Source organism: Polistes dominula, unplaced genomic scaffold (assembly GCF_049000335.1).
Source record: "Polistes dominula isolate Pdom_NZ unplaced genomic scaffold, Pdom_raw_medaka contig_21, whole genome shotgun sequence".
NCBI classification, from domain to species: Eukaryota; Metazoa; Arthropoda; class Insecta; order Hymenoptera; family Vespidae; genus Polistes; species Polistes dominula.
Window position 1 is genome coordinate 4,010,109 of NW_028301061.1, and position 14,068 is coordinate 4,024,176.

Here is a 14,068-nt window from a genome sequence, read left to right on the forward strand (position 1 = left end):
TTATATATTTACCTGTCACCCAGCGCAGGTGCTCTAATACGGTCTTGCTCTTTAGAAGAATCCTCTACGCGAGTCGACATAATTTTTTTCTCTTGGTTCCCTTCCGTGCTTGCTTCAGTCAAATTTTTAGATAAAAAGAATTCCGTTATACTGTTTAAATCTGGCATAGAGATACTAAGTGCTATATCAGGTAATTGTGATCTAAGGGACTCCATATCGCTCGCAGTTAACTGAAACGATGTTAACCATGGTAACAATGTAGTCTTTATTTTTTTCTATTATAAAAAGAAATTGTATATAAACGTTTTACCTTTGGTAATGCGTTGTCAAAAACCGAAGGTGCTTCGGTTGCAAAAGGCGGTGGGGTGTCATCTAAACCAGGAAATAGCGTGTTCAAGAAATGACCTTCAAATTTATTATGAAACTCGCGTCTACGAGCTAGTTCTTCAGTATGGGCGGTCAACAACTGGCAAGCAAGATTACTGGCCCATACAAGAAAAGATTGAGAAAAGGTTCGCCTCCTGACAACCTCGGCGACAGCATTTATATACATTTGGGGTGCCAAGTGAATTTGCTGCAATACTTCGAGATGACGTCTTAAACGTTTCAGACTTTCGTGATACATAACAAGTTTGCTATCAACCTCCATCATTTTATTTTCCACGTACATTACCCATTTTAAACGTACGTGAATATTACCGGACAATTCTTCTTTTGCTTTGGTACACTTGCGCCTAATGTCACGTATTTGATTATGATTGCTAAGCATTACCGCTAATTGATTTTGATGCGACCTGCAGAGATCGGGTAAAATACTCTTATCACCGATATGCTTTGCGCGTTTTTCATTTTGAAGAAATCCTTGTGAGAGCTCGCTTTGATCGACCACACATCTCCTCGCTGTTGTCAGTAGGGTTTCCAAAGCAAAAAGCCTCTGACCAAGACCCTTTATTTCTTTCATGTCCGTTTTGTTCGAATTCGTAATAGCTGTAGTTATTTCAGCCTTTAACGAAGCCATTGCCTTTTCATCGAATTGTTCCAAACCTCGACTACATTGCTCAGCCACTTGTTCTAAACTACTCTGATTGTCCTTCGCGGAAATCCATCTAAGCAGACTCAAAACTTCCTCATTCTTCTCCAACTGCTGTTCCAAGTTGTCTTCTTGATCTTCCGGACTCAAAAGACCTTCCGCGTGAGCCCTTAACGCAGGTAATATTGGAATTTTTGCCAAAGTTTCCAAATCTTGTTGGAAGCTATATCAACAAAGTTTTTATTTTTAAAATAATATTTTTGTTAAATCCACGTATATTATTATTATTATTATTATTATTATTATTATTATTATTATTATTATTATTATTATTATTATTATTATTATTATTATTATTATTATTATTAAATGGTGTTAGGAACTGAAAAATCCATTGCTACAAATATAAAATTTTAATAATGATTTCATCCCTGAACAAGATTCAATTCGTCACTATTTAACCTTATTTCGTTAACCCTTCAATTCTAAGTGTTATTATTAATTATTAGTGTTTTTATTAACACATATTAGCAATTTCAAATTATAAGTTAACTTACTTATTAAGAAGCTGCATATGTTGTTGCCTCTCGGCAAGGTAAACATCGAAACTTTGTTGCAATATTTCGGCTCTTGTTTGAAACATTTTTGTAATATCCTCAAGATTGGCAACAACCGCAAACCAACCCTGTTGCTGGAGATGTTGATCGTGAACCAATTTCTCACAAATTCTCGTTTGTTCGCGTGCCAATGCGCAACAATGTTGTGCAAGTTGAGCACGTGCAGTGACAGTACCTTGAGAAGGTGGCATTCCCATAGATACTTCGATTTGCTGCTGAAGATCGACATCTAAAACAAACAAAACATTGTCACAATTATAGTATTATTACATACGAATGTAAAATATGTCAATTGCATATATATAAGTGTATGTTAAGTTTTATACAAATTCTCGAATTATTTACTATACTCGGCATGATTGTAACATTACATGAAGTTGATAGTACAATATAGTACATGTGAAAAAAATCACACATATTTGTTCATTTAAATTATTATAATAAATAAAGACAAGTAACCTATTTCAGACAAATATATAAGAAAGATTTTGTTAAGTGTATTTTTTATTTAATATTCTTTAAATGAATGTACTTGTTCATCTTCGGTTGTTGGAATTTCGTTGTTTGATATTAAAAATTCGTTGGTAGAATTATTTAATTAAAGTTAATTCAATCGTAAAATTTAGTACAATCTATAATCTTACAATTGTTACAATTTTTTAAAGTAGATGAAGTAATTAAATATATGTAGGGGAAATATTTATATTATTGGATTTATGAAAAGTTTATGTTGGTTTATAAATATACAGACTCAAATTTTATTTAAATATATTGAATATATTTTTATTCAAATATATGTAAAAAAATTTCAGAAAATCATAAAATTATGCATTTGAATGCTTGGAAAGTTTTTGCCGATTTAGAGAAAAACTCTGTGTACCTAGACTAATTTTTTCAATTACGCTAATTCACTTTAACGTGCCTAAGTTACTAGAAGAACCCAGATATTTCATCAAGATTTGTTATGTGAAAACAACAATTCAGGAATTCCTTACTATTAGTATAATTTTTAATCGTGATTGTATAAATTTATCAGCAGGTTTATAATGAAAATTAATAGTGCAATAAAAAAGATGTCATATCAATAAATAATGACATAAGCAAACTGTTAATAAAATGATTAACTAAAGTGCAAGAATCAAGGATAAGTTTAAAAGTTAAATTTATAATATTCCAGACATATTAGACCCGTCATTTTTTTACGACATTCAAAAACAGTATAATGTTATTCGATTGTATTATTTAAATGAAACTACAATTCACACGATTAAAAAATATTCTGACAACTCTCCATGGTTCCTTTTACGCGTTTAAGGGGGAAATTGAGGGATTACTAAATATTAAAAATATCAATCAGATGGCAGAAACTTTTCATGCTACTCAAAATATTTTTAAATCAGTAAAGAAAAATTATTCAAGTTATTTTATTGTATATTTATAAATATATATTTATTGAATATATAATTTAATATGTATGTATGTATTCGAAATGTCATTTTTCAATATACAATCAAAATTTATATTAATATCAATTATATATTTTTAGATATTTAACGCATTAAATTTAAACTATCTCCTTTAAATTATAAATATACCCCTAAATTTATCCTAATTTTGAGCATAGTACATAAAATACGATTAGATTGAATTCATAATGTACCACATATTTCAATGACAATTTTTATTACAGTAAAGAAAAAACATAAAATTTTTTTTTTCATAATTTTATAATTATAAAATTAAAAAAAAAAAAAGAACAAAAAAGAATTGTTACAAAAATCGTTAATACTTAAGAGGAAAATGAAGAAAAAGAGTAAGAGGAAAAAGAAGAAGAAGAAAAAGAAGAAGAAGAAAAAGAAGAAGTAGCTATATATAATTGTTTGAGACTCGAACGTAATGGACGTAATCTTGGCACGCGAGGAAAATTCAAGGTCACTAGCATGCCTCAAGCTGTTTCAGTGCACTTACGTCACAGATGATCGTGGATCTCAAGATCAAGAAAGGAATTATGTTATCGAGACTCTCATCGTCTTCTCCTTCTTCTTTTTCTTTTTCTTCGTATCGTGATAATTACCCCGGAATTGCAATGAACAAAAAATATATGACAAACATAACGAGAAGAAAACGGACAGAGAGATAGACAGACAGACAGACAGATAGACAAACAAACAATCAGATAAGGAAGGGTGTTGATGTTGTAAAAGGAAACGTAAACATCAAACTTATCTGACGACTTTTCAGATGTAATCAAGTATGTCATAGTTATAACAAAAAAAAATATTATACAATAATATCAACCATTTGAATATTATCAACATACATACGAGATTATGTATATTTTCCGATTAATATGTAAACGTTATTATTGGTTCACGACTCTTTTGACCACGACCAACTGACCTTTTCGTGATTTGCAAATTAACAAAAAAATAATAAATGCAACATAAAAACTGTAGATGGAATAGTTTCATTAAACATTACTATTTTGCGTTGTTTAAAAATGTTTCCACGGTCGAAATCTATTTCTTCATTTCCTTATGCGATTATGTTGTTATCGGTATAAGATAACGGGAGGTTATACTCGACCAATTAAACTTCTTTGTGGAAAAATAAACGCTATTGTAAACAAAAATTATAATAAATTGTATATATATATATATATATGTATTAGGGTGAATCAAAAGTTCGTGAGTTTATTGTGTTATAAATTTTGGTAAAAGATTGTTTTTGTATATGATTTACTTTTGAAAATATTAATTTAAAAATTCACGAACTTTTGATTGACCTTAAAATACATTTATAAAATATATATTTAATATATAATTATAAATATAAATATAATACATATTTTTTTATTGTAATATATATATATATATATATATATATATATATATATATATATATATATATATATATATATAATAAATAATATAAAAATAAATATATAATATAATTAACATATATATATGAGAGCATTCATGAGATCTGTTTGCTTGCGTATGAATTAAAATCGTACAGTAGAGTGTGGCGTAAGTTAACAATGAATATAATATGAAAATTATATAAGGAGCGAATTTGCCACGCGTCGAAACGGGCCAAGAATTTCAAAACACGGCACTGAATTCCCAGAATATCTTAACTTAGCCTAATGTGTTCCCTTTTTCTAATTATATACGATCTTCGTGCAACAAGTTACATGTATTATACTCTGTACACATTTTTTATCATTGTATAATGATGTGCCAATATTGTAAATGATTTTATTATCATCATCATTTTTAAGAACGATGAGATTTTTCACCCTTTTTAAAAGTAAACGAACGAATGATAATAAATAGTTTTATTTTCACTGAAATAGATTAATAAATTGCATCATGTGGTTGGTTAGATTTATCATATGTGCATTTATTGCATCATCATTAATATATTATACAAGACTTTATCACGAAATCGTTGGAATCATAGTTAAAAATTGCACAGGAAGATTATATTAATAGTCATATATGTATGTAGAAATTGCATTTATATTATTAACCATGTCGCAATGTATCGCGGAAGCGAGAATATCTTAACACTAAATTAACCAACAGTTTGTGCATAACTATGTTATACTGTAATTATAATCGAATGATAAGTATTCGATAAAAGATAATATAGTTTTTGTGTGTGTCTTTTTAATTGAAATGTAAATAATAATTAACTTCTTAATGGTTTTGATCGAATAAGCAAATTATTTTTTTTATTTTTACTTTTCACAAAATAATAAAATAATATTTATAATTTTAATCATATAATAAAAATCTAATTAATGGAAAACAACAAATTATATGTTTTACAATTCTATCAAAATATAATAATTAATTTGGTACTGAATAATAAATAAAATATATAATTTCTTTTTTATATATCAAATTAATATTCGTAATCATAATTGGAAAGTAAAATCTAACGATGAAAAGTTAAAATTTATATTTCCCATAATTTAATTCAAATAATAATTGATTATGTATTCGTTTGAATAATAAATAAAATAGATCTTGTTTTTTCTAAGAAAACAATAAAATCAATATTTATAATTACAATCGTACAATAAAAGAAAATGAAACAAAAAAAGACCAATATAAAATACAAAGTAAAATTTTAATTAAAAAAAAAAAAAAAAAAGAAATATCGAACCATTTCTTTGATATAGTCCTTATTAAAATTTATGTATTTCTATCAAAAAAAAAAAAAAAAAAAAAAAAAAAAAAAAATTATGTTTAACTAAACGTCAAAATAATGAGAATTAATGAATAAAACGAGACAAAATTTCTACAATACGTTGTCTGAATTATGATGAATTATTAAAAGCTCGTGCGAGGTTAAAATGAACTTCACAGTTGATCGAATTACCTTTTCTATGTTGAGTTGTTGTAATAAACGCGTGCATACAATGTTACACTTCGCGAGAATGCACACACACACACACACAAACACATATACACACATAGTAGTAGACATTTATACGTATTTCTTTAAGAGCAAGAAATAAACTATCAGTTAAAATAATTTAACAACTGGTAGAAAACTTCATAACTTTTCGAAATAAATGGAGAAAATAAATTGACGGTAATATATATTTTCGTGACAAATTTACAAAAACAAATCGGTTTTACTAGAAATCTAAATTTAGAAAATTAGAAAATTAAAATTAAAAAAAATATATGAAACTTACAGAATATTTATATAATATTAAAATCTTTGTTTCATTGAAATAGTCACCATTTCTTACTTTCAGTGCAGTTATACATATTTTTTTGCATTTGTAATAAAAATTTCTGCAATATTGTAAAAATAATTCATTTTATAAAGTAATTATTAGTGAATAGAGAATTAGGATTAATTATAATAATTAATAGAAATATATATTTACGTTATTATGCACATTATAATATATAGAATTAAAATATTTAATATAAATATTATAAATAAAATATAAATAAATTATGTATATTACAAAATATATATTAATATATGCTCAATTTTTTAAGTTACTATTACCAGAGATAAATTACTATTTTATATAATTAATTTAATTTGATCAATTTATATTAATTATATTTATATTAATTATTAATAAATTAAATAATATAATTTTACGTTCAATTATATATAAATATATTTATTTACTTTACTATGCAAATTATAATATATATCATTAAAATAGTATAAATAAAATAATATAAATAAAAATATATATATATATATATATATATATATATATATTAATTGTATATATTGTATATATTTATACGTATTCCTAATTTTAAATTACTATTACTAAAGAGTATAAATACGTTCAATTTTATTATTTTTTATAAAAAAAAATAGAATTGAGCGTTACATGAAATTTAATGATAAAAAATTTATTTTTCTCTTTCTTCTTTATAATGCAAATGAGTTAACGAATCAATATCAAATTTGTTTGTTCAATTTTTTCTGTTCTCTGTGAATCAACTTTTGAGACACATTCTATATGATTTTATATCATCCTATAGTCGGTGAGTACTTTCGATAACATTGTCAAACGAAAAGTGATGCGACGACAAGTTTCGCATATTTTTTCGAGTTTCCCTCCCGTTTAAAGGCAAACACGCTTTAATCGAAAGCTCGTACTGAAATGTCACGCTTTTGAATTTCGATATGATACATGCAATTGAATACATTCTTTCCTTTATTCTATTCTCTCTCAATGTGTCGTTTATTCGTCTCGTTGAAAGAACAATTTTTATTCTTCAAAAGGTTAAAGTTATTTTTTTTTCTTTTTCCCTGTTTATTTTTTTTATTTTTTTTTTTTATTAGCAAATTGATAAATAATCCACGACTTTTGTACAGTATTTATTTTTTTCAACAATTTGGATATATTGCACAATATAAATAATTAATCATAATAATTTAAATTAAAATACGATCAAATTTGGAAGAGATAGTGTAATATTTTTAAGTTAACATAAGTTTCATCACATCAGGTTGGATACTTAATGCTTATTAACAGACTTTCGAATACAAATTTGTAATTAAAATAAAAACACAATTTATTTTAAAATCTTTTTAAATTCTTCATCCTCAACAATAATTACTGGACTTTAATTCCATAAAAAATAACTTATAGGATGAATTAGATAAGAAGATTCGGAAATTTTCAATTGTGTGTTTCAATAGTTGAATTAAAATAAACATTTGCAAATGAATAGACAAACATATCACTAAGATATTTTTAAAAATTATAAATAATGAGGTAAACTAATTAAGAAATTATCTAAAACAAAATGTTTATGTCAGAAAGTATTAGAAGTGTTTTTTTTTTTACTATTAAATTAAATTTAATTAACATTATATTCGATTATTTATGTAAGCAACAATAAAACAATATTTACTCATTATGCAATATACGTAAATTTGGAAAATAAATAATTTTTATATATAAAAATTTAGTGTCACATTGTTGGTTTACAATAAATTTCGAAACTATTGAACTGATGAATTTAATTATTAATGAAATTAATTAAATTTTTTATTTATTTTGTGTGATTTTTTTCAATTTAGTATATAGGATTATTTAAAGGTTATCTAGATCTCTAGATATTATAAATTTTCAATAGATAACTCAGTATTACAATTCAATTATTTTGAACATTGTACATTTTTTTCAGGTTTTTATATGACATAACAAACTTTGCTTTTTCTATTTTTTTCGTGTATTATTATTTTATATATTCCATTGTAATTATGATATTATTTTGTGTGTTGTTATTTCTATATTATATATTATATATATTAAAAATTTATGTTGTTTTATGCCAAATTTGAATTCCCAAAAATTATTAGGGGTACAGAAAAGTATTCAAAATTTCTTCGATGAGTATACTCACATTGAGTTTGTGTCAATAAAAAATTAAAAGATTTTTTAGAAAGAAAATTGAACAATTTCTTTTACGTAAGATAAAAAAATATTAGAAAATGATGAAAAAATTTTTTGTTGATTACCATTTAAAATTTCTTTAATAAATTAATGTTTTTCGTCAGTAAAGAAAAATTTTGATTACTTTTCGGTCTCCCTAATATTAGTGAATATTAATTTGACTGCATTAAATATTTTACAATTATATTAAATCAACGTTTTATATATAAACGCAAATATATATAAATCAATTGCTTTATAAACAATCGACATATGAAATTATAAAACTGATTATACTGTAATATTGAAATATTTTTTGGAAGTCACTTAATATATTAGCATTATAAGAAATATATTGCTTATATATATATATATATATAATTTGGAATGAATCTTATTGACTTGTAGAGAATATAAAAAAAAAAAAAACGATAGAAAATATATCTTTACGACGTGGTGAGACAATAAGCTTATTGTCGATCGATTGAAGTAGAGGGAGAAAGAGAAATAGAAAGTAAGAGAGATAGAAAAAATAATAAAATAAAAAAGTAGAGAAAAATAAATGCTTCCACAAGACTAACATTATTTTTTTTTTTTTTTTTTTATATTTTTCCTCTTTTACAAAGATAGAAAATCACTCGCACGAAGGTGAACGATTAAGAGAAGAACATTATTAAAAAAACATATTTTTCAGTCGAATAATCTTCGAGAGACATAATCGATGAAAAGGGGGGCAAAATACTTACTCTAAATATTGATAAAATTTCATAAAAAAAAGAAAAGATAAAAAAAAAGGATTGATATTATTGAATTTTTTTCCCCTATTTTCTCAAGAAAGAAACACGTTTTTAAATGGCAATCGTCGATAATAGGAGAAAAAAGGAAAAAAAAAAGGTTTTGATATCAGGCTTGAAATAAAAGACGTCGTGTATAATAAACTGATATCGAATTCTAAATAAGGAATATATCGTGTAGCTTCTTGAACCGATAAAATAATACTCGCGTATGATCATCACAAGTAACAAATAATTCGTAGCAAGTATTTTCTGGGGGTTTTTTTTTCTTTTTTATCCCTTTCGTACAATCATTAATCTCTTGTAAATATCATTAACACCGAAGCAGTTTAAACGATTTACCGTTATTTGTAACGGGGCTTTTAATTAGCAGAATTTGATGCAAAAAAAGAAATAATAATAATAAAAGGAAGAATTAAAATGGAAAGTAGAACGAGTTAATACGTTTTATATATATTTTCTTTTCTCCTTTGAACCTAACACAAAACGGTGTGTTAAAAAGTCTTGAACCTAACTAAAGACTATGAAAAGTTTTGAAGTTTAATAAAAGGATGGCTGAAAAGTTTTGAATCTAAGACGGGAATGAGATTGAAAAATTTGGAGTCATCCTTTTGTTCAAGATTCTTTAATAAAAAAAAAAAAATAAAAAAAAAACAAATGTTAATATTTTGTGAAAATATCAATTGTATTAATTGCTCTATTAATTTGTTTTTTTACATTAAATTATACAAAATTTATTGTTTTCATCTAAAACGAATTGATATACAAGAATGCAAATTTAATATGTGAGAATGCAACTTCTTCTTTTAACAATTTTTTTTATACAGTCAATTATTTGGTTTTATTGTTCGAACTGTATATTGTCTTAATGGAACCTTACTATTGTATAGAATTTAAGAAAAATTGGTATTAACGTTTGACGATGATGCCCTTGTAAGTAAAAATTACCGTGAAGTCCTTATTTATTTATTTATTTATTAAGTCTTATTTATTTATCGTAAATGTAAAAATAGAAAATTTGTATTTCCATTTAATCGGAATAAGAAATTACAAATCAATCAACGTAACAATTAATGCATAATTAGATAATTATATTGAATTCATTTTTCATTTTTTAACGGAAAAAACGTATTAATTATGTAAAAATAGAAAATTTATATTTCCATTTAATCAGAATAAGAAATTACAAATTAATCAATGTAACAATTAATGCATAATTAGATTATTACATTGAATTCATTTTTCATTTTTTAACAAAGAAAACGTATTAACCTACTTCAAAAACACTCTTATATGCAAAATTAATAATACAATAGAAATTTACACAAGTAAACAATATAAAAACATATAAATAATATTTTCTAATATAAATATTAATTACAATAAATTTATAGGTATAAAGATTTATATTATTATAAAATAAGACTGAAAAAAATAAGCTTATTTTGCAAATTCAGAAACATATTTAATAAAATTTGTATTCTAATATCGATTATCCATCGAACCTCGATTTAAAAAAGTTTATTCATTAAAGATCTTACAAATAGAAAAAAAAAACAAGAAGAATATTATTTACTTTGTTTAATTTTAAAATAAAATGATTAAATAACAATTGTTATTATCATGAACTAACGTTACAAATAGATATATAAGAAAAAAGTAAACTTACATTAGAATAATTAATAAATGATCAATTTATTTACATATACTTTACATATACACGGTGAATAAATAAATTTCAATGTATCAACATTCCCTTGGTATCCTTTAATGAATACTTTCATCAAAATGGATTGTAGTTAATTCAGCATATGCCAACGGTATATTGAATCAAATACCAAAATAGTTTGAGACATGCGCCCCTGCATGATACAGTGTTGAACAAAATCGCAATTTACTCGCGAGTTCGCATATATCCACGTCCCCGTCATATATATCTATATATATATAGAGAGAGAGGGAGAGAAAGAGAGAGAGAGAGAGAGAGAGAGAGAGATAAAAACCAGTGCACATATGTGCATTCCCCGATATGTCACTATGTGTTAATATAATCGTGACAGAGAAATGTATCCAGCATCCGAGTTGAGTAATATCGTTATGTAATTTATTTGAATTTTATCTATCGTATTAAAATAGACTATTAGATTGGTTTATTAGTTTTTCAAATTTTGTAAAAATTCTCCTTCAATATTTTAATATAAAATCATTTATATTAATATATATTACATTATAATATCAATAGATTATTCATATTGTTATAGTTTACATTATATTATAATAATATTATAAAAATATAATATTATTATCATAGTATTGGTATTATATATATATATAATACAAATTAATATTATATATAATAAATATTAATAGTGTATAATATTAAATTTAGCAATTAATTCGATGCTTTTTAAATAAATTGAATATTTATTTTGAAGTAATTATACTTCTATTATTCTTCAAAATGATATCAATTATGTTCAATGACTTGGATGAATCTTTTAGACAACTGCTAAATTCCTTGGAAAAAAAAAAAAAAAAAAAAAAGAAAAAAAAACTATACCAATTTTGATGCAATGAATAATCAAATATTACGAAACCGAAAAATAATTGCTATATTTAATATTAAAATATAAATTAATTATTAAACATATTTCATTCTAATTGTCTTATCTAATCGTTATTTTATTTAACACAAAATATATAAAAAATAAAAAAGAAAAGGATTATTAATAAACAAAGAAATAAAATTATCATGCTGCGTGTGGTTTCATTGTTAAAACAAAGTCAGATTATGCGACCTAATGTAAAATCATTGCTATTTAATGAACTTTGATTCGCAAATATACTTAGAGAAGGAGAAGAATTATGATTCATTCGTTAGGAAAAAAAAATAAAATAAAATAAAAAAAGGAAGAAAAGAAAACGACCTCTAACTCTTGGCAAATCGATAAAATCGAAAAAAATGCAATTCGACTTGGTAACTCATACACGGTAAACGTTGTAACGGTTACACGCCTTTCTATCGATTACTTTTTATCGAGTGCATCTACGTGAAAGTTCGTCTTTTAAAGTGGATCATCAGGGAGTTCTCTGGAGGGTCGTAGTAAATTCAACCTAAGCTATTACCACTATTACTAATACTAACACTATTCTAATATCACTTACACATACAATTCTGTGAGAGTTAATGGACGAGCAAACATCATTGATGTGAGGAGCCATTAAAATACTCCACCAATTCTTTTCCTAGATAATCGTTAAAGATGATGAGATATCAGGGAATACATTTTTTTTTTATAATTAACAAAAGAAATAAACAAATATATAAATAAAGTGATCGAACAATAAATCAAATTTTAAAATGTTATTTTAATATTTTAATAATTTACCAAGGGAAATCGTTTTGAAATATTGTTTGCATTTTTTCTTTCTTTTTTTTTTACAATAATTCTATTTATCTGTATATCTACTTATATATCTATCCATTTATTTATATGTATTTATTATAATGACTAGTAAAGTATAGCATATCATTGAAATAAATATATTTTATATTAAGATTATTTGTATTATAAATTAAATGATAAAATAAATTTGTATAATTTGTTTATCTTTCTATATTTGTATATTTGTTTAATTTATCTATTTATTTATATGTATCGGTTATAATGACAATGAAGCATATAAAAAAATTGAAAAAACAAAAAGAATTCTTTTTCCTGATTAATTTTATATTACGATTATTTGTATTATAAAATAAATAATAAAATATAAATTTATATACTTCATTGACTTACAATTAAGTAGCCTTCACAGTTATATTTTGTTCTTTTCATTTGTATTTTTAATTTAATTTGATTTCATTTCTTTTACTTCGATTAAAATCAACCTTGAACCTCTGACAACTATTTCTATGACAAATCGATTGCTTCGATTAAACCGGAAATAGAGATAACGAATTAACAATCGATCCTGCAAGGAATTTAGTTTAACCGATGTGGGAAATTATTGATGGCAATGGTGTTAATTAAAATTGATGTGTGGATCTTGAATAAATAATTAATTATTTAACTTTCTTCTATTTAAATTTGTTTTTAGATTTACGATTAGTCACAGGAGTATTCGTACTTGTTCTAAATCTCAATTGTAAATAATTAATATTTGCTCATAATACAAAACTCCATAATTTTTATAAATATTTATATATTATTTTTTTAATTGATATAAATTTTATTACAGAGAAGAATATTATATTTATACTGACAATTAAAACAATTATAATGTAATTCATTTACAATTACAAAAAAAATAAAATCAATACATTTCAGGGTTGGACTTAAAAGCGTGGAAACCCTCTTTGATTGTTCGATATAATTTCAAATAATCATTTATTCTCATTTAATTATTATTTAGAAGTTAATAAAAGCTTCTTTTCAAAATTTCACGTTATTATTTTAAATATGTTTATAACGAATTGAAAGAAAAAAAATCCCCAAGAAAATATCAAATTTGTGGAGGCTTAAAAATAGATAAATTTTGGAAACCCCTGGGGATTCTTCTCATGTTACTCTTCTCTAAATCCATCCATAATTTTTTTTATAAATGATATTTAGTCCTTCTTTGAATGTTATCATATTTTTTGGTTTATACTCTTGTGAGAGACACATTTTCTTATATTTTATTTTAA

The 14,068-nt window shown here is 24.3% G+C and overlaps 1 protein-coding gene across 5 annotated transcripts in view; it reads right to left on the bottom strand.

Annotated features, from left to right (window-relative positions):
* Positions 1-14,068, bottom strand: part of Atg17 (autophagy-related 17) — a 113,424-nt gene that overhangs the window by 12,005 nt on the left and 87,351 nt on the right. For all 5 annotated transcript variants that reach the window (XM_089176093.1, XM_015318963.2, XM_015318964.2 and 2 more), the window contains exons 4-6: positions 1,588-1,876; positions 311-1,253; positions 13-230 (exon numbers count right to left, since the gene is read on the bottom strand). In XM_089176093.1, the coding sequence (XP_089032219.1) occupies positions 13-230; positions 311-1,253; positions 1,588-1,876 (1,450 nt within the window). The remainder of the gene's footprint in view (positions 1-12; positions 231-310; positions 1,254-1,587; positions 1,877-14,068) is intronic.